Source organism: Aspergillus homomorphus (assembly GCF_003184865.1).
Source record: "Aspergillus homomorphus CBS 101889 unplaced genomic scaffold BO97scaffold_76, whole genome shotgun sequence".
Lineage (NCBI taxonomy): Eukaryota > Fungi > Ascomycota > Eurotiomycetes > Eurotiales > Aspergillaceae > Aspergillus > Aspergillus homomorphus.
The window spans coordinates 82,388-102,088 of record NW_020291962.1 but is presented as its reverse complement, the minus strand read 5'-3'; the positions used below and the strand labels follow the sequence as shown (position 1 = coordinate 102,088).

The following is a 19,701-nucleotide window of genomic DNA, read 5'->3' as shown; positions in this document are numbered from 1 at the left end:
TTATCATTACTTAAGAATATCCTGTCGAGCAGCTCACATTCAGTCCAACTTCCTCAGCGCTGTTCCGTCGAATCACTATTGCAGAGAGTGGATGAGATTGAGCAACACATTGAGCAGGTACGATGTTGCCTCGCCAGGCTCTATATTCCCGACGCATACTGCGTATTCACTCTATAGTATGCGATCTGACGCTGACTGGAATGTAAGGTATCTGCGTCTTCGACGCAATGCTGGAAGGGCCTTGATGCTGAGAACGAGATTGCTGCCCTTCGCTTCGCTCACCACTCCATTCGAACCACAATTCTTTATCTCTCTGATCAGTTTCAAGGGCGGGTATTTGGGTCTGGAGACTTGCTTCTTCAATCTGCGCGCCAGGAGCTATCGTCATTATTATCTATATGTCTAATCAACGAGAAAGACCGTGCCGTCGGCTTCCTGCATTGGTCAGTAACTTGGACCCTCCCCTGTTATGGTCTTGCGCTATATCGACTGCATCGCTGACAAGCCCGCCACATTCAAATAGGACCTTAACCTTCTACCCCTTGACCGCGTGTTTCGTCTTGTTCTGCAACGCCGTGACGACGTCCAATCTCGGGGACTTGAACCTTCTCAAGACGGTAGCGACTTTTCTGTTGCCTAGTGTCTCGAGTAGTCATTCTGTCACGGTTATACAACATCTCTTTGAGGAGTTCATTGCACTCTCGCAGTCGCTTTTTTCAGGCACAGAGAGCCGCGGGGGCATGGTAGACGAATCTGGGGACACCTTTACCCTTATCGAAGTGCAGCCTTCGCAACCCCACAATCAACCCTTTCCTACGGGCGACCCTATCTCCACAGCTCAGAACCCTGGGACAACCGTTTGGGCCGATACAACGACCAGCCCTTTTCCGTCCGATTTGTCTAAATCATGGACGCCACACGAGAGGGACAGTTACCCTGCATTTGTAGACCCGTCGATCGCAATTCCCTTGGACTTCGAATTCCCCGCTGACTTCGCCGACTTCGTGCCCGTTACTTCGGCTCAATGACTTTAATAGCTATCAATATCCGTTGTACCCAAATTGAAACCTTTGTATATATATGTTGTTTGGCAGGTACTTGCTACAGCCTCACCCTTAGCCATAGAATTCAAAGGTTTTCTAAGCCCGGCTGATTATTGCCTGATGCAGAGCCAATGGGAGTGATCATGTTTGTTTATCTCCCGAACATGTGTTTCGCGCATGTGATTTTGCACCCCTCTATCAAGTTGAAATTCAGTTCCTTTAGGGCCTTTGGCCTGTATCACGTCATTTAGCATGAGATTGGAACCTGTCGAGCTTACCTCGCTACCTCCATCCCCATCAAGCTAGTATGCCAAGCGGGCTCACCGGACATGGTGAAAAAGGTTCTTACTCATCGGGTATGAGGGCACGGTCCCGGACTTCCATCAACTCGTGTTTCGAGAAATAATCTATGGAACCCTAAGTGTCCCTGGATGCATTTGTCGCTAGTTGCACCTCATACACATACACCTTAAACATGGGATATTGAACCAAATAAGGCACAGGACATGTGGGGTGTCAAAAGCAATGTACAGCTGACGTTTAAGCCTAAATGATTTATGAAAGTGTCAGGGACGTAGATATATGATCAGTTCAGTTACGTCAAACTATCTGAAGACGGAACTATGTATCAACGTGGCGTGGCGGGAGGTACGCAGCCTGCCTCCGGCCCCTGACACAAGAAGAACCAGGGCATGATTATGTTTTGCCTTAGTGCTTCCTAGGACAGCATTTATACAGATGCCCTTCTTCTTCTCTCGATGAGGATCAACACATCCAAAGGAAACCTAACAAAACTATCCTGGTTGTAATATTTTGGTCACTTGCATATATTCCCGAATGCACTGTAGCTTAAGCCTCATGAATCTCCAAAGCATCTATATCATCCAACAGCTCCTCTATATTGATTTTTGGCACCTTAACATCAGTTTACTCGGTCCCCGCCACGCTGATCTTGTTATTCTTGGGCTTATTCTTATACAGTATAAAAGTTATCTGTAACTCCTTATTCTCCTTTATATCCTGTAGGAACATCTCAAGATTATTCTTTATGCGGCTTTGCTTGTAGTCAGTAGACAGTAGCTTACTCTCCCCGACTATTATCTGCTTTAGTTTTTAATTGTGTTTATTCTTCTTATGCTGCTGTAGGTAGTACTTCTTTACTAATACTATGTCAGGGATCCGGGAGGCGTAGATCTTCGGCTTTTTAAGGGCCTCGAACTCGGGGCTGTTGAAGTTGGCTTTTGTCATTATATAGTTCAATATCGAGTCGCCGGTGTGCAGGATATTCCTAAGGTATAATTATATAAAGTACTGCTGGTTCCCGCTGAAGTCTGAGGTATATATAACTGTTACCTCGGTAAGCTGCTACTTACCCTCTTCTTAGCCAGTGAGATTAATATCGAGAATAATAAACTTGACGAGGTTAGGTGTCTCCGCGAGTAACATGACCAGCACCCGCCAGTAGATCTTAGGCTGCAAATCAGCGGTCTGGAGGGTGTTGGGATTAAGAAAGATAATAGATATACTGACACACTGGTACAGGACTAAGAGAATGATATTACTGATCCGCCGCGTAAGCTTAATTAATAATATAACAAGATTATCTTTGTATACTGGCACGAGCTTAACCAAGTAGCTGAACTTGTATAATTTTGTAGATATATAGATATTTTTCGAGATCAGTGTCTGTCTGGGACTTAGTAACCTTGATAAGTATAATAAAATATAAAAAGTTAATAAACACCGCGTAATTCCGCTGCGTGGAGAAGGAGTTGAGACGCAGATGGAATCGACCGATCAATCATAGCATTTCTATCACTTTTTTAGCACCTGTGTTTGCAAACAAGGAGAAACAGTATCAGGTAGTATACTACTGAGACAGTGGAGCCCTACTTAAATGCTTTTTATTCTTGAGTACCATGCTACTAAGTTCAATCGTGTCAAGAGAGTACTCAGCGCAGAGAATGTATATTCATCCAGTATAATTTGTGCATGGGACCTTTCGGACTCTGGTTCATTACAAGCCCGCAAGATAATTATACCCATTACCTTCTATTTTTGTGGCCGTGCTCTATGGGCGTTCAAAGGTCTCCGAAAACATCAAGCGTCCACTTTGGCAAATTCCGCACTGAAGGTATAGTCGCTGTAACCCCTTTCTTGTATAGGAGTATAGAAGCTTTCTCGATGATACGGGTTGAGATCAAGTCCTTGGCGAATGCGAAACGGCAAATCAGGGTTCGAAAGGAAATGGCGTCCAAAGACGATTGCGACCTCGTAATCCTTGTAGTCACCCTGAAGAGCAGCTTCGGCATTTTCCAGGGTATATCCGCCCGCAACACGGACAGGGGAAGTTTTCCCCCAGATGTCGAGAAGGAACTTGTTACTTTCCCCCTGTTCACAGTCCACATTGTTGATGACCCGCGACTCGATGAGGTGCAGGTAAGCCAGGTTTAACTGCCTCAGCTGCTCCACAAAATAGGCAAATTGAGGAACGGGATCGGTCATCTTCATACTTTGCCAAGTATTCCACGGACTGAGTCGAAACCCACCGCGGTCACGCCGCAATAGCATCCACCGCAGCCCTGGCAACTTCCAGCCCAAACAGTGCTCGATTGGAAACACTGCCGCCCCATCGATCGACGCGCCGATTTGACACATCTTGAAGAAACTGATCGACTAAATAGCCGTTTGCTCCGTGGATCTCAACGCCGTCATACCCAGCTCGGATTGCATTCTTCGCCGCTGTCGCAAAGTCATTGATAATGTTCAGAGTCTCTTCATCTCTCAATTCTTTGAGAACGGGCATTCCAGGGTCCATCGGAATCGCACTGGGGGCGTGGAGCTCATATCCGCCCTCTGCACGAAGCACAGCGGGATCAGCCGCTCTGCCCAGCGCAATCAACTGACAATAAATGAAGTTCTCCTTTGCACGGCGTCGGTGATTTCTATCCAGCGCTGGATCTGGGGCTCGCTCCAAATTCCAGGCCCATGCGAAATCCCGCCTTCGGGTGCTGAGATCTGGGTGGCTTCGGCGATGAGCAGCGTCCCTGGCACAGATGCTCGTTGCTCATAGTACTTTTTGGCTATGGCTAAGGGGACGTGTTCTGCGTCGGCGCGGAATCGAGTGAGCGGAGCCATGACAAATCGATGCTCGAGATGAAGGTTTTCAATCTGCAGAGGCTCGAAAAGCTTGTAGGGCGTCATGGCGAGTCGAATTCGGTGTCGCTGTGTTGGACGTTCGTGGTATTTCTCTTAATTAGGGTCAGGTTATGCGAAGAACGGTTGATTTTCATGATCTTAAATGATTCTCTCAGCTGAGATTGATGATTGGAACCGTTTTGGAGGCCCTTGAAGATCATTTTCTTTTGCCACGGCTGATACCGACGGTGGATGGGGCTGTGGAGCATTTGTGGGTACCACCTCCATAACACCTCCATACCACCTCGAACACCTCCAACGTCACCCAGCATGACAAACAGAAAATGGTAAGTCCAGTGCTCATGAAGTCGGGTATGCAGAGAGCTCATATGTCAGAATGCAGTTCTGAATATTGCTTGTCCCTGTTCATTGAGCCTTCATAAGCTCTGTGGAGTACCTTGAATTCGCAATGGACTGCAACTTACCTGGCCCGGGAGGGCGGAAAAGGTCGATATCATCTACCGACACATGCGCAACTTGACCACAGTATTGAAAGTAAGAAGAGCCCTGCAGAATATGTGGCCGCTAGACACACAAATTGAGTTTGGATTCGAAATGTTTAGGCGATGCCAAGCTGTCATAATTTACTTTGCATAGATCTCCAATAGGAACCCTTCGACGTTGCCGAGACGCCCCCCAAAAGGTCCCACGTCATCTCCACGCAGGCAAGTCACCCCTAGTATCGCACCTCTCCAGCAGCAATGATCATAAAATCTCGAAGCCGGACCATCAGAGTTGGCGAAAGAGTATTGAAACAACTTCCATCGCGCACTGTCCTCTCATCCACAATATTCAAATATGGCATCCCTCACCTATGTCAACGAAGATGGTGCTGGCCAGAAGTACAGCGATCTCTGCCACTATTCACAACCTGTTCTACTCCCCGGAAAAATTGTGAAATACGCCGGACAGGGCGGTTGGACCAACTCGGGGAGTCTCGATGCCAGCGATACCCGGAAGCAGATCGACCTAGCGTTTGGGAACGTCGATAGAGTGCTTCAGACTGCTGGAATTAAAGGGTGGGAAGATGTCTATCTTGTCCGAACTTACCACGTCGACCTGGACACCTCTTACGACTATCTCGTCAAGAAGCTCAAGAAGCGTATTCCTGAACACCGACCAGTCTGGACTGCTATCTCAATTGCCCGCCTTGCTTTCCCGGAGATGTTGATTGAGGTCGAGGTCGAAGCATTCCAAAACGAGGCCTAACGTTTCCTTCATTCTATGTCCGTCGTTAGGTAAGGGTATTGACTTGCTCTGATCTGAGTGTGTGCTAATGACCAGAATGTTTCTCCAGGTTCAACCTCCCCGCTTGTTATGTAGTCGAATCTTGAGTTGTAACAATTATATGTATCATTAAGACAATTTTGTTATACAGTTCAAACCACCTAAGATGTTGCACAATATGTTGACAGAATAGAAAACCTTGTCTTCTCACGTACCATTGATGGCATGCGATGCTCGATCCAGGTGTTAGTTCCCTTAGGCATTGTGTTAGACGAAAGAGTGGAAAAAGCCCAGTGGAGTGTAGATTGCAGGTATTGTCTCGTCGCTTGGCCACAAAGCACTGACTGGCTGTTTAAGCATCAGGCTACCGGAGCTACAAACATCCATAATTTGTGATCTAAAACCTTGGGAAATCTGACGGACACTGAGATGGTTCTTGAATTTTTGTCTTGGATTCATTGTAGCGCTAAGAGGCCACAAGGGTGTCCGTCTTGTCATTGGTGCACAATGTTGCCATCTTGGAAAGATCCAGTCCGGAGATAACAGTGTTTGAACTGCCCCCCAGGTGCTTGAAGGAAGACCAAGAACACTCATGTGGACGGTCGTTGTACTTCGTGGACGTGGACCACCACTTTGGGGGTTCGAAGGACAACACCTGCTGCACCAGCTCTTCATGACTTATACCCAAAAATGGAGCCACAGGCCTGGGGTATAGCAGACCGCTCGAATGCATCCTTATACTGAGAGCTCCATACATTATTGAGCTGCACTCGAAGATACAAGAGGTGGAGCCGAGCAGCCGATCTAGTTTGCTGTGTAGTTGCTGAAGAATGTTGGCGATGGCTTTGGTTCGCTTCTCATTTATGAGAGGCCTAGAGTTTTGATCAGCTAAATATCTCCCAAGTTACTCAGAAGTTTGTCCCCTACCAATGATTGCACCAGGAATTGGTAAGCCGAGGCTGTCTACGGGCGAGGTGCTCCGCGACGCCGCCGCCGAGGTGGTTTGCCGGAATTGACTCTGGCGACCGAAGAACCACGAAATCCAGGTGCACAAAAGAAGATCCCTGCAGTATGTGCTCGGTGGCGCCTGGTCCAGTGAATCAAGCCAAGTCTGCGAGAAAAATCCCAGCGCTTCCTTGCATTGGTAGTAGTCCGCCACGACCGCGATCTTGGCAATCATCTCTAAGCTCAGCTTCCTCGGGATCTGTGAGTTTTGGCAGTGCAATACCTGGAGGACGATTAAGAGTGCTTCCAAGTCCCAACCTTCTGCGGCTATCTCCATGGGGCCTGTTGCGGAGTGGGAGGTGGTCTCTTTCCACGTCCCGCGGAGCATATTCTTGAAGTAGGATGACGCGAGAGCTAGATGTTTTCCGGATACTAGAATACGGTGGACCTCTTTTGTCGCCTCCTTATTGCAGTCACCGGAGATTTTGACAGATTGCACGTTGGGATTTCCCTCATGTTTATCATTCTCATCTGTGCCTGATGACGAAGGGGAAGCCATCTCTGGGGTTCCGGCCTTGTTCCAGGGCGCAAACGCATGGTTGGGATCGTGTAAGACGATCACCACATCACCGTCAGGATCAATGATGTGTGTCGACAGGTCAGTAGCACTCATCATGCTCATTTTAATAAGTGTAAGGACTAAGTTAGATGTAGTACGTGAAAGTGCTCAGTCAGCAGGCTGGGCGTGTGAATCCAAGTGTGAATCCAGGTGGGATGCTCGTTTGGTTCGGGACACGGACAATCAGCCTAATTCCAAACTGGGGAAAGCCCTCCCGCACTGATAGGCTAGACCCAATCAGGATCTGTCGAGAAGACCCGTGACCCGTGACCCGTGACCGTGATTCTCCCCCCGGTAGCCGCCCCAATCACGTGACCTCGCTACTTAAGGACCACCGACGATCTTGCTGTGCGGCAAATAGTTAAGTTACAACCACTTAATAATTCATCACGCAAAGGTTACTCATAGACAAGCTCTGAGTAGGTTATTTTCAAGGAGGAGTTGTATGTTCTGTTACTGCCTCGTGCCGAGATAACGTTTCTTAGATATACACGATCACAATGCCATCATACACGCGGGTGATATGCCAATAGTATGTTACAGGTCCAGTACGGTCACTCATTAGGCGTGGTCAATTGGGGAGGGACCGGCCTCGATAGGATAGGTGAAGATGTAGTTGGGGCCGGTAGCCATTAGGCCATCACCACCCGGACGCATCTGGGAAGTATGCAGCCACAGCTTTTTGTCAGGAGTGACCCACATAAGGTCGGTCCAAATCAGGCGGTCATCCTGGAAGAGAATTGAGGCAACACCCTCGGGAGTCACCTTCCAGATGGCTAACAGGTTGGTATCGCTGAAATAGATGTTGCCGTTGCCGTCGATGGTGGTGCCGCCAGTGCTGGGGGTCAGAGCAACAGCCTGGACATAGTCACCAAGCGAGGCGGCGAGGGTAGCGTTGGTGAGAGCAGCGTCAACATAGGCGGTCTCGATCTTGTACAGACCGCCGTTGCAGGGCTGGTAATACAGCCAGACGCCGTCGGGGGATACTTCGATCTGGTCGAGGCCGACGGCGAGGGTGCTGCCGGCGGCGCCGTACCCAGGCACCAGGGTGTGGTTGTACATCATGGGGAACCAGGCCTGAGCAGAAGAGTGGTCGGAGAGCACACGCACGCCGTCGCCGGTCGTCATGTTCAGGATGATGAGCGCCCCCGCGGTGTCGCTGAGGTAGGCCACATCGCCAGCGGCGTTGAAGCGGACGTCATCGACACCGCTCTCCTCCGCCTTGACGTTGTCCAGGTAGTACAGCTTGTCAACTGCGTTGGTGGTCAGGTTGACACTCACCAGCTTGGTTGAGCCATTGACGCCCGACGAGCCGCCGTCAACAACCCAGTAGCGGCCATCCGGGCCGATGCGCGCTCCATCGACGCTGACAAAGCTCGTGGTCGGGTCAGAGCTGGGGTCACTGGAGTTATATGCGTTCCACGCCGCGTCCGGATAGAGGGTGGTGCTGTTGTCGGCGAGAAGCTCCACGATCTGGGGCGCGGCGGTCGTGGAGTAACGCTGCGTCAGGAATTTGCGGCCATCGGCGGAGATACTGATGCCCTGGGTAGCACGCTCAAGGGAGTAGACTAGCTCCAGGCCCGGCGTGTTGGTCTTCGCAGCAACATAGGGCGCAAAGATGCCCACGAGGGCGAGTACAAGAGAGGAAAGCATGATCGGCGATGTTCTGCGTGTCTGTTTCTCAGGTTTTCGGTGGGCGTCGTGACTGAATATATAGAGCAATTGCTGTGGGCCATGGCTTAATAAGCTAGCTGCTGGTGAAGACAGATGGTCAGGAAACAGCTGAAGCATGATCGCAACCAGGCAGGTACTACTGAGTACAACATAATTCAGATCCCGTTGACTCCGAGGGATCCCGCCCCGCTCCGAAAATTGCCAAGACGGTGCGGATGGAGGCACTTGGCTGCAAGAAGTTTAGTCTCCGCATCTGCCGTGCAAAGTGGTTCCACTTGGAGAGAAGCTTGAGATTGATAAGAAGTTTAACCAACTTTGGGGCCTTCAGACTTCGGCGCGGACAATAGGCTTAGTTCTTGGCAAAAGTTGGTGCAGTATTCGCTGATGACGAGTCGGAAGGACTCTAACCATGGGTCTAGCCGCAGCCGAACTTCTTCCGGCACATTGAGCTTGTCTAAGATTGTTATGGCTGGGATCAGCAGAGAATGTCGTTACGCCGCCTTGGCCAGACTGAGAATGCTCATCCTCGTACAATCTGCTCAGAGGCTTAGACCGTTCTGCGCAATGGGAGAGACGCCACAATCTGTTCAGTAGGACTTGGTAGCCACTAGTCTAGCTCACACACGGCGTAGCATGACGCGTGCTCCCTCGCAATCATTTGTGGGTCTTGGCGTAATATATCTTGCTGCAGCCAAGACACGCAGAATCCAAGATCCAAATCGGAATCAGATGTCTCTTGTACTCATACAATATCGAGTGCGATCAATTATCGTCAGACTGCTTTGCCCATGCCGAGGTCTAATGCGCATGGGCCGATTTAATGCGCCGATTTGGTAGGAGTGTTTGGAGGCGGGCGTCAAAGCCTGAATACTCAGTAATCACATCACAAAGGATTCAAATATATACAATGGAAGACTGCGACATCAATATTGTGAAGCATGAGCCGAAGACATGGACGACTCCGACCAATTTAAGCAGTAATCTCATTGTCGGTGGCCGAAGTATTGTTGAAGTTCTCAGCTATAAGACCCAACCACAGCAAGCGACCTTTTCGATCGCAGCTCGTGGTGTTGACGCATTCATTATGACTGAGGTACCGGATTTCTTTGGGGCAGTAGCACACATCTTCCGCTCAACGGCAACCACTAAGCAGCAAGAAGGGGTCAAGTCAATCTCAACGAGTCCGAATTAAAGTGAAACGCCCGTTCGGTCTCGGATGTCAACAGAAGATTCAACAGAGAGGACAGGACAAAAACATACAACAGAAGGGATTCGCTGGTGGTCACCCACCCAACTACTAACCTCCCGGCGTGTGGCTTAAGTACGGCTGAGCGGACGGGAAGCCCTGTTTTCCACACCCTGTGGTCGTATGTGCTAGGCTCTGCCTCAGTAATTATTATATCCTATCAGTCCTAGAATATTGTGGGTGCAGGCCTCTCTCACCCGCTGTGAGCGTCCCTTCGACTCAATAGAACAAATCTATCGCGCCATCGCTGCGCCGCGCCGCTCAACAAGAGCAATGCTTGATTAGCTGCACTGTTCAACTACGATTACCTGTACCTTCCGTGGCCGCCGTGGAACAAGCCTAGAAAGTTCCGCGCCATCCACGCCTCCAAATGGCCCCGTCACCTCGCTTTCACCTCACCTCTACTATCTGCCCGTGACCGCCAAGCCGGTCTTCCGCACCCCGCACCGGCGTGCTCCCAGGAAGCTGAAAAGAAAGGGGGGTCTGGGGGTTCTCTTTCAGAATGTTTATCTCCCGGTTGTACTATGTGCTTCGAACAGGATTAGTGGATTCGAGGAGCAGCGGGGTATCAGGCGTTCTGGGGGAGAAACCCCAGACCCCCCTTTCTTTTCAGCTTCCTGGCAAACGCCGATCTGACGTACAGGAGACTCTCCAATCACAGTTCTAGGCACCCGGGCCGCATGTCAAGCAGCGGCAGCAGCCAGGCCAGAATAATGCCCATCTCCTCACAGCCTGAGGCAGATGCTTACCCACGTAGCTCATGCGGCCGTGCGCGTGCGGATCCGGCCAGTAGCGCCGATCGCGGTGGAGCCAGCCCATCGGCGCCCAGCCCGCTGGCACTGGTCGCGTCACTCGTCGTCTTCCTCTCCATCAAACACGGACATCCACATCCTTTCCTTTGGCCGTAAGATCATCCGAGAATGTACCATGAGGGCCTTCCGAGGGACAAGACTGCGCAAATCAATAGTTGTCGCGTCACCCTCTGGTCAATCCCTCTGTGGCAGTTTGATGAAACGCTGGTTCCGTGCTGACCAACGAACGAAGTCAGGTATAAAAGGTAAGCTGCTTAGGCCCTAATCAGAATTGCCGATGACCAAGAGACGTAGATGCAAAGGAAGACCGTGACGCATTGAGGCGATTCACCTCAGGCCGCTGGCTATGGCGCGAGCAGGAGCAACTGGCGTGTCGGTACGTTCGGTTCGAGCTTCGCGCGCTGTTAGACATTGCCGCCTCTTTTCTTGGAGCACAATTCTGCACTCGTGTCCTGAAGCTCGCCGAGGGGCAGTATAACAAGGTGTTCTTGCTAACTATGAACGATGGGCGCGAGTGTATCGCCAAATTACCCAACCCCAACGCAGGTCGACCTCATTTCACGACGGCGAGCGAGGTTGCAACGATGGACTTTGTAAGAGCATGCCCTGTCCTGTAGTCAGCTCTTTCTATCGCTGACCGACGCAGCTACGAAATGTTTTGGAATTGCCTGTTCCGCAGGTCTATGCATGGAGCTCCAGGGCAGCTGAGAATCCCGTAGGCGCTGAGTTTATCTTGATGGAGAAACAGCCTGGTGTGATGCTCAGCGATGTGTGGGATTCGTTGAAAGGGAAATCGAGAGCTCAGCTTGTGCTGCAGGTCGTCGACCTAGAAAAGACCCTTGCTGCGACTAAGTTCACCGGCTATGGAGCCTTGTACTACAAGAAAGACTCTCCTCCCTCAAGGGCAGCCACAGCACCTTTGTATGTAGACAGCAATCGCAAGACGCTGCCCAGCGATAAATTCGTGATCGGGCCAACGAACCACCGTGCATTCTTCGACTTTGGCCGGGGGTCATTGGACATTGATCGCGGGCCGTGTAAGTGTCTGCACCATTCCTGAACCTGCTGTTTGCTAAACAATCGCACCAGGGACCTCCGCCACCGAATTGGTGACAGCAGTGGCCAACCGGGAGATCGCGACCACGAGGAAGGGCCTGAAATACCCACTAATGCCCGAAGGGCTTTTCCGTGGCCCGCGTCAATACCAGCCTAACACCGCCAAGAAGCTCGCCACGCTGAACAACTACCTGAGGGTGGCCGCTTCCACCCTCCCAGAGAACCCCACCAGCCACGCATCAGTCCTCTGGCACGGGGATCTGAACCTGCAGAACATCTTCGTCGATCCAGCCGAGCCAACTCGAATCACAGGGATCATCGACTGGCAATCCACGAGTCTTAGCCCGCTCTTCACGCAGGTCACCCGTCCCGCCTTCCTGGAATACAACGGCCCTCTCCCCGAGAGCTTAGATAAAGTCCCTCTTCCCGTCAACTTCGACTCGCTAAGCCCAGCGGACCAGCGCGACGCAAAGGCCCTGCACCAGGCGCAGACGCTGCATAACCTCTACCTCGCGCGATCGCTGCAGGTCAACCCTGCCGTCTTCGACGCGATCCAGGGCCACCGCACCCTCAGACATCAGGTCAGCGTTCTCCCGGGGTTGACAATCATGGATTACGAGCCGTGTCTCGCTGATTTTCTGAGGGATGTGCAGAAGCAGTGGCCGGATATTGTTGGGCGCGGGCCGGATGGTGCCTTGCTAGTGTCTTGTCCGTTGCAGTTCTCCGTCGATGAGGTGCGGGCCCTCGAACGGGACGCGGAGCTGTGGGCTCGCGGTGTCGCGCTCATGGAGGAGTTTATTAGTGATACGGGCTGTTTCAAGCATTGGGATGGGAGAGTGAGCGTGCAGGATTACGAGCTCTCGAGGAAACAGCTGGATGACGGGGTGGAGAGGTTTCTGCGGCGGGAGGCGAGGAGCGATGAGAAGCGCAGAGAGTGGCTTGAGGTTTTGCCGTTTGTGGATTGATACGGGGTTGCCGTTGACCATGCGTAGTGGTAGTAGACTGTGAGTTGATATCGCTAGAGAAGTTAAAGCAGCAGACGGTTGCATGGGAAGGAGATTGGGAAAGATTTCCGATCGTTCAGCCCTACGCTCGCTCCACACCCCCTTCAGGACGGACAAGCTCCTCCCGAGCCGAGATTAGGTTCAACATTAGATACAAGGCGAGACAGTCTTGACATACAGCCAGTGTCGAGTCATTTGCAGAGCACAGCACAAACAAACCCAATATGTACAGAACAAGCCCACAGATTACACTATATACAACCCAGCCAGCAGGCACACGCGCGCAGGAACTCAGTAATAGTATTGATTTTGGCGCCAGTCGCGTCTCTCCCGCGAAGTCAAAACAATGAACCTAGCTCAATCAGCCACATTATCGAAATGATATCGAACAGAACTCACAATGCATGGATGATGCCGGGAATATCACCAAGTAAGGTGAGGATGATGTTGATGCACAGGTCGGCCCCACATCCTCGCTTCAATAGCACGGCAAGTGGGGGGATGAAGATGGCCAGGATTACAAGACAAACATCGCTGCGACAGTATCAGTTAGTCTGCTAGGGGCATTCCGGCTTGCAACTTACGAAGCGGTGGCTGGCATTATCGCGATAGCACGGGCCAGTCTAGTGACTGAATGGAGTATGCTACGATAGCAAAAAGAATATCTTGATGAATTACATACATCCGGCAGCTAGCTACCTTATTAAGTGATTAGAAGGGGAAAAAATAGAAGCACGTTTCACAGAACCAACCTGACATCATAGACTCGATCGCGGGGCCCGTGTTACCCAGAACCGAACATTCCCGAGACAGGTAGCACCCTTACACTACGACAGCCACTATCTCAGCCCGGCAGTCTCCAGATTCTGGCTCAACTGCTCCTCGTATCTTCGCTGCTCCATCGGAGGCGGGGTCTTCGGCTTACCCCAGTAGATGTATCCGATGTCGAGGCCCAGAGCCACCAGGGAACAGAAGCTAAGCGAGTCAGCATTTCCGACGTGCTTTTCCGCGCACCGCCTAGTTTGGCTTACAATGCGATGAAGCTGAATGCCTCAGCAGCGTACTTCCGGCTGCAGACCGTCAGGCCGTTCCAGAGGATCACCCGGCAGCTGACGGCGTTGAAGTTCTGTGCCAGAAACACGAAGGAGACGAGCCATCTGTGAGTAATCATTAGAATGCTTTCGTACGGGGCTGGATCTGCGTGGGAGGACCGCTCACAAGTAAGACATCACGCCGTCGGTTACGAGAATAGGCCAGATGTGCCATCTTTGGCGCCTTATCATGCAGCTGAATAAAAGCGCGACGGAGGTGACGACAAGGCTGACGACAGACTAGACCTGTGTCAGAAGTGCGGAATCTGAGAATCATGAAACCGTGGAGCATACAATGACCAAGGTGTAGATGACAGTGACGGTCTTCGTCTCTCGAACTGCCCAGGCGCTGATTCCGAGGACGATGACCGCGCTGATATACTCGATAACGCGAGGGAACCAGGCCGCGATGCCCATCGGATGGCTGTAGAAGTTCTCCATGATAATGAAGCTTTAACGGCACAACATCCGCTTGCAGATCATGAACCTGATTAGGATAATCGGGGAGGTCTGGGTCGTTATAAAGTGTAGAGCAAAGGGCTGGAGCGACCGCGAGCCCCTGCCCCGCATTTTCTTTATCTCGAAAGTCCATGATCTCATTCTGCGAGGTAAGGATGGTACGAAATCTCGAAGGAGATACCGGCTAGTCAGAGGTTCACGAGGAGATGGTGTGAGTGGTTCGATGAAATCATCACTTGAAAGGAACAGTCAAGAGATGGCTGAGTCAGCGCGGCCTGATTCGGCGCAAATGGGGGTGCTGCACAACGGCTGAGCCATACGAGCTGTGGTATCGGTCAGCCGTGACACCATTACCCGTGGTGCTCAACCTTCTTCCCATGGGTAGAGAAAGCCTTGCAAGCTACCTCGTATACTCCGGGAAAGGGTCCCTCTGGGCTTGCCTTGGGCATCACAACATCTACTGCTGTCAAGTCTCGACCAAAGCGCTGGACACGAACACGACAAACACGACACTGACTATCTAGAGTCTACATATCATTAGTCTTATTATGCAATCAAGTCATAAGGGGGAGAGTTGTTTGGCACCGCTTATGTTTGTCGATCCTGGAAGTCTGGTCTCTCGCATGAGCTCACCTTGCCAGAAGAAAAGGAAGAATCATACAAGACTACAATTTTTAATTCCGCTCACCGTCCACGCCATCAAATACCATGATCAGCTATCAGTATCGAAGCGGCTCCTCGTCCCGACGACAGCCTCGTAGTGTGAGACTTTGCCTGTCCCAATCCTCACACATAGTCTTCTTAGAGGATGAATCTCGACTCCCGCCCTTACGTCACAAGCGCCCGACACACTACTACTTCAGGCATCTGCCTTGACAGATGATGTGACCCTGCCAAATGATCTCGAACTCTGAAATCGAACTAGAGAAAGTAGCAATAGCAGGAGTTTGCACCTTTTTCAAAAACTAGCCACCGCATCACCGATGCCGGATGATGAGCATGGAGGATTTTATCAAAGTGCGTACTGTGCATTCTCGGTTGCGTGGAGGGACGCACGGTCATCATCGCACTTATACTGCCAAGCCGGACAAGAATATTCTTGGCCGCTGCAGTCGCGATATGCACCGTCGATCGTACCTTTCGACGCCTCGCCATCGTTGCAAGCGAAGAACGCTGTCGGAAGATGTCTTCCACCTAGATGGTACCATAGCGTTTGCGCATGAATGTTAGCTTGGACACTTGCCTGGAAAGCGTGTATAGAGAGGGGAGTATGTTCAAGATCTAGATCATGCTAATAGTACAATAGTTAGGTAAGTCTCAATCCTGCTGAAGTGCCGGATGCTGAGCCAGCTCCGCAGCCGTCGGCCTCTCCGTCGGGTCCCACACCAGCATTTTTCGAGCCAAGTCCAGAAATCCCTCTTTGTCCCTACCTTCGAGCAGAGTAAGGGTATCCGCGAGGTTGCGACCTGGGATCAGGTCTGGATAAAGGAACTCGCCTATCGTGATGTTAGCTACACGTTCAGACCTGGGAAATGGTGTGTTTACCATCTTCATCGAAGAAGGGGCCGTCAAACAACTGTTCCGCTGTATCGCATAATTTTTCATTGACACCTACCATTCTGATCTTGGGAGACCATTTTTCTTTTGACCTTTCCCGGGAACGCGCGAGCATATTCGGCGGGGGAGGTCCAAACAAGGCTATCATCTCGGCAAGATGAGATTTGGCGTCGTACATGCCTTCGGCATCAGTGACCTGGGTGTGCAAGTTGCTCCCTTGGACCATATTCCAAAGCTACAGCAAAATTAGCACTGCACCAATTTCAAACGCATTCAACGCACGAGGATTCCCATATTCCAGATATCAACTCCAGTATTCCAACCACACCCAAGAATGACCTCTGGTGCGCGATAGTGGTTTGGCTGGATCGGCCAAATGCACCGAGCGTCCGGATTCAGCTTGATTGCCGCTCCAAAGTCCACGATCCTGGGAAGATTGTTGATCTTTCTGAGGTTGCCGAAGTTGTCGCGGCGGTAATACACTTGCCGACCGGCCGAGTCAATTTTATACTCCATGGGCTTTTCTAGCTGAGATTCAATGAACTCGTCCAGGACTTCGGCATTTTCAATGGCCATCATGATGTTGTCGAGCTTGAGATCTGTCTCAAGTAAGCCTAACAACGTACAGAGAGAGGTCCTGAAGACGCACCAGTATGCACCATCCGGCAGACAGTATGGAGATAGTCCAAGCCGAGTAGCAACCATTTAATGTAGAGCTTGAGCAATGGCAGGGGTACGCAATTATTGACAAAACGCCGCCGGAAGACGCTGAACGTTTCCCGCATCGGTTCGTACGCCAGACACAGGTGTTTGCCCTCCTTTCTTTCGATAACAAAGGTATCGTGCGCGGTACGGAGAAATGTCCGGCCATCATGCGCCGGATCGCTTTTCGGTATGTATTCTTCGAGCGTGCGTTCGTGTTCCTCGACATCGAAATTGGTGTTGACGATCTTGAGCGCGACGATTGTCTCTTGCTGCCATCTGTATCTGTATAACTCCTAGCATGAGGGTCAGTGTTCCAATCTGAAGGATCGGTCACATACCCCCGCATATTTCGCGCCATCCATATTGTAGAAGTGGATCCCCAGCCAAGCTTGGTGATGAGTTGATAGCGGTCGGCGAGGATCTCGCCCGGCTTGGCGGGATAGTAATCTTTGGAGCAGTACCCGGGCAAGTGTTCCTCGTCGATGGAATCATCGGTCAGTAAAGGGTGTTTTGAATGAGGAATGGTGAGAGGCTTTCTGCGGAGGAAGGAGAATCCTCGCGTGCGAAGGTGTGTGGTGAGTGTTGATGTTGTTTGGTGCAGTCTTGCGCAAGGAAGGGGCCATTGAAGGCTAACCATGGTCGTGTATCCGCGATCCAAGGAATGGGATATCACAGCGCTATTGGGCCTAGAAGAGAACGCAGAATAGAAGGTAGCGAATTGAGAGTGAGTCTTGATGATGGTATAGTAGATTGGCCGCGGACAGTTATGACTCTTGCCATGCTTTGTGTCACTTGACGTGCAATGCATAAACATCATGTGACCTCTACACTGTCATTGGCCGGACCCCTGGTATGTTTGCCTTTACTACTGTCCAGCAGTTGCTTTCAGTTTGAAAGGGGGACAGAAGAGCATTTTCGTAGTTAACAACAGATTTTTCCCGCATAACATGACAATAACCGAACCTAAGCAACAGAGACAGACATAGCTAAGAAAACATTTCTTCCATATGGAGTCGCAGCAGGAAACAGACAGTCTTCCAATCTCATAAACACCAACGCTGCTGACAGTCAGCCAGATACATCAGATGTCACTCCTCGTGGATGCAAAATATCAAAACCCGAGCCAGAGAGATAAGCGATATGATGACGAGATTGAGATCGACGATCAAGGCACATCAACTTTTACCCATCCCGGCTCGTCATCAACCCCGTGCCATTTTTCACTGATAGACTGAACGCGCCCGAAAAGATTATCCAGGGAAGATATAGACTGCGAGTAATGCAGCGCTTCTTCTTCACAGAAGAAATCCTTTGCCTGATTCCAGAGCAGATGCAGAGTTCCCATATCGACCTTGCGGAACGTCTTCGAGAGATGAACGAATATCGCTTTCTTGCGTTCTAGTCCATCCAGCTCTTGGTAAATATTGCGCCCTACAGTCAGTTCATCGTTGACATGTCTGAAATGAGCACGGAAGGCCGCGACTTTTGCCTCGCTCACGGTGATACCGTTGCGTTTACCCCTCAATATGTTGTTGAAAATGCGAATAGCACGTGCGAGGAGAAGAGCAGGACTTTCATCTTTGGTCTCGGCTAGCTCTTTCAGGACTACACCAAGGAAGGCAAAGGCAGTCTTGGGTTTCAGGGCAGTCTTGTTCTCGACCAAGGCCTTGCGGATCAGAGTAAGCCTCTCAGCGGTGACTTCCTTCATGCTCGGTTCAGCCTCGATGATTTTCTGGCGAAGCTGGTTCACAATGTCTTTGTGGAGTTCTTCAGGGAGGGAGACGCCGTTCAGAAACCACTCAAGTGATCCATAGCCGCCTTGCTCGGTCGATAGGTCTGTGGTACTTGGCAGAGTTGGCGGGTTCACTGGGGTCTGGTCACTGCCAGTGGCTGTTTCCTTCGGGTGGGTGTCGTTCATGATGTTCACCTTCGCAGATGTCATTTGCGTGATACGGACCAGAAGCGCTTATTAGTTGACGTTAACCTTCGATGGTCTTGTCAAGACGAAGGGAAGAGGAGTTCTGTGATATGTGTGAGCATTCCCATAGAGCTGAACTGGACTCTGACGAACAAACTTCCAGCTACGTACCTCAGTTTAATCACAAAGTAAGGTAAAGCTGATGTTGATTGGGGATGCCAGACGATATATTGAGTAGGCTGCTGCCTTGTCAGTTGTTTAGAGTCGTGGTTTCTTGGATCAGGTCTCACCAGCTTTTATGAAACGAAAGACTTCTATGCAACTTGATATTTCGTAGAAGCTTCTTGAAATAAGTGGCTGATAGGTAGACAAGAAAAGGATAAATATTCCCGGCTGATATTCACAGAGAACTTTTCGTGAGTGGAGATAGTCGTGGCCGATGAAAAGGAAGCAAAGAAGAACAAGAAGAAGGCAACGGGGAGAGCCTATATATAGACAGTTGGAAGTGTGCGACAGGTGAATGTACACGATCATAAAAAGTCGAGCGGGGTCTCGCATCGGTCATGTTTGAGCTGTTTGGTGAAAATAATGACAGAATTCTCCTCTCGGCCTCGCTTCTGTTTCATTGAAGGCCCTGGGTATAAATACTTGATAAAACATTCCTGCTTCCCCTCTCAGGATAAACCAACTGCTCACATATTTGTGCAGCAAAGCACTTGTTCATCAGCCATCTATCTCCCGATCTATTAGCGAACATTCATATCAAAACAAGGTTAGCGAGCTATAAGATCCACCAAGACACATACAACTCAGCTGCTAACAGACAAGTTTATCATCAAGTCAAGAACGATAAGATGAACAGAACCCCTGGCCTTCTGGATGACTGCCGCGAGATGTATCGGGAGCTAAGACCCAGGGTCAGCGCGCTGAGAGTGCTATGCCTTACCAGAGCACAGAGCAGCCTGTCTAATTTCGATCCGCCTTCCATTGACGAGATTGGGGACGCTGTCAGGCAGTGCAGGTGGGCGATAAAATGGTACGACGTGGACATACGCCTTCGCCTGCATCGCTTGGGTCATCCGTGGCCCAACGACCCTTTCCTCAGACATTCCAAGGGACTTCTGGCTCAGCTAAGAGATCTGTATTC

The 19,701-nt window shown here is 50.7% G+C and overlaps 10 protein-coding genes across 10 annotated transcripts; 3 read left to right on the top strand and 7 right to left on the bottom strand.

The window, feature by feature from the left end:
• Positions 1 to 294: 294 nt before the first annotated feature.
• BO97DRAFT_357450 (uncharacterized protein) lies at positions 295 to 1,028 on the top strand (the record flags this gene model as incomplete). The annotated part of the gene is made up of 2 exons (XM_025692205.1): positions 295 to 443; positions 524 to 1,028. Coding segments are annotated over 2 exons (654 nt in total), but the record flags the coding sequence as incomplete, so codon positions are not given.
• Positions 1,029 to 3,143: 2,115 nt separating this feature from the next.
• Positions 3,144 to 4,247, bottom strand: BO97DRAFT_438752 (N-ethylmaleimide reductase; the record flags this gene model as incomplete). The annotated part of the gene is made up of 3 exons (XM_025697930.1): positions 3,144 to 3,555; positions 3,602 to 3,897; positions 3,951 to 4,247. 3 exons carry the CDS (start codon positions 4,245 to 4,247, stop codon positions 3,144 to 3,146), a joined length of 1,005 nt encoding a protein of 334 aa, XP_025546205.1.
• Positions 4,248 to 4,926: 679 nt separating this feature from the next.
• Positions 4,927 to 5,567, top strand: BO97DRAFT_269276 (YjgF-like protein). Its single transcript, XM_025690972.1, has 2 exons — positions 4,927 to 5,479; positions 5,526 to 5,567. Exon 1 carries the CDS (start codon positions 5,040 to 5,042, stop codon positions 5,448 to 5,450), a length of 411 nt encoding a protein of 136 aa, XP_025546204.1. The 5' UTR covers positions 4,927 to 5,039; the 3' UTR covers positions 5,451 to 5,479; positions 5,526 to 5,567.
• Positions 5,568 to 5,934: 367 nt separating this feature from the next.
• Positions 5,935 to 7,086, bottom strand: BO97DRAFT_357427 (BTB/POZ domain-containing protein; the record flags this gene model as incomplete). Its single annotated transcript, XM_025692202.1, has 2 exons — positions 5,935 to 6,356; positions 6,396 to 7,086. The coding sequence occupies 2 exons, from the start codon at positions 7,084 to 7,086 to the stop codon at positions 5,935 to 5,937; spliced, it is 1,113 nt and encodes a 370-aa protein (XP_025546203.1).
• Positions 7,087 to 7,418: 332 nt separating this feature from the next.
• On the bottom strand, positions 7,419 to 9,021 carry BO97DRAFT_409299 (uncharacterized protein). The gene is made up of 2 exons (XM_025696033.1): positions 7,835 to 9,021; positions 7,419 to 7,737 (listed from the first exon to the last, which is right to left on the bottom strand). Exons 1-2 carry the CDS (start codon positions 8,683 to 8,685, stop codon positions 7,665 to 7,667), a joined length of 924 nt encoding a protein of 307 aa, XP_025546202.1. The 5' UTR covers positions 8,686 to 9,021; the 3' UTR covers positions 7,419 to 7,664.
• A 1,835-nt stretch (positions 9,022 to 10,856) lies between these two features.
• On the top strand, positions 10,857 to 13,015 carry BO97DRAFT_379338 (aminoglycoside phosphotransferase family protein). Its single transcript, XM_025693161.1, has 4 exons — positions 10,857 to 11,009; positions 11,059 to 11,357; positions 11,411 to 11,801; positions 11,854 to 13,015. Exons 1-4 carry the CDS (start codon positions 10,880 to 10,882, stop codon positions 12,783 to 12,785), a joined length of 1,752 nt encoding a protein of 583 aa, XP_025546201.1. The 5' UTR covers positions 10,857 to 10,879; the 3' UTR covers positions 12,786 to 13,015.
• Positions 13,016 to 13,115: 100 nt separating this feature from the next.
• Positions 13,116 to 13,425, bottom strand: BO97DRAFT_429717 (YqaE/Pmp3 family membrane protein; the record flags this gene model as incomplete). The annotated part of the gene is made up of 3 exons (XM_025697380.1): positions 13,116 to 13,176; positions 13,224 to 13,358; positions 13,409 to 13,425. The coding sequence occupies 3 exons, from the start codon at positions 13,423 to 13,425 to the stop codon at positions 13,116 to 13,118; spliced, it is 213 nt and encodes a 70-aa protein (XP_025546200.1).
• Positions 13,426 to 13,521: 96 nt separating this feature from the next.
• BO97DRAFT_473939 (MARVEL domain-containing protein) lies at positions 13,522 to 14,551 on the bottom strand. Its single transcript, XM_025700283.1, has 4 exons — positions 14,210 to 14,551; positions 14,043 to 14,155; positions 13,856 to 13,981; positions 13,522 to 13,799 (listed from the first exon to the last, which is right to left on the bottom strand). The coding sequence occupies exons 1-4, from the start codon at positions 14,354 to 14,356 to the stop codon at positions 13,664 to 13,666; spliced, it is 522 nt and encodes a 173-aa protein (XP_025546199.1). The 5' UTR covers positions 14,357 to 14,551; the 3' UTR covers positions 13,522 to 13,663.
• A 1,122-nt stretch (positions 14,552 to 15,673) lies between these two features.
• On the bottom strand, positions 15,674 to 17,361 carry BO97DRAFT_379330 (protein kinase). The gene is made up of 5 exons (XM_025693160.1): positions 16,975 to 17,361; positions 16,581 to 16,918; positions 16,214 to 16,530; positions 15,920 to 16,166; positions 15,674 to 15,870 (listed from the first exon to the last, which is right to left on the bottom strand). The coding sequence occupies exons 1-5, from the start codon at positions 17,271 to 17,273 to the stop codon at positions 15,692 to 15,694; spliced, it is 1,380 nt and encodes a 459-aa protein (XP_025546198.1). The 5' UTR covers positions 17,274 to 17,361; the 3' UTR covers positions 15,674 to 15,691.
• A 440-nt stretch (positions 17,362 to 17,801) lies between these two features.
• Positions 17,802 to 18,578, bottom strand: BO97DRAFT_429714 (uncharacterized protein; the record flags this gene model as incomplete). Its single annotated transcript, XM_025697379.1, has 1 exon — positions 17,802 to 18,578. One exon carries the CDS (start codon positions 18,576 to 18,578, stop codon positions 17,802 to 17,804), a length of 777 nt encoding a protein of 258 aa, XP_025546197.1.
• Positions 18,579 to 19,701: the final 1,123 nt, after the last annotated feature.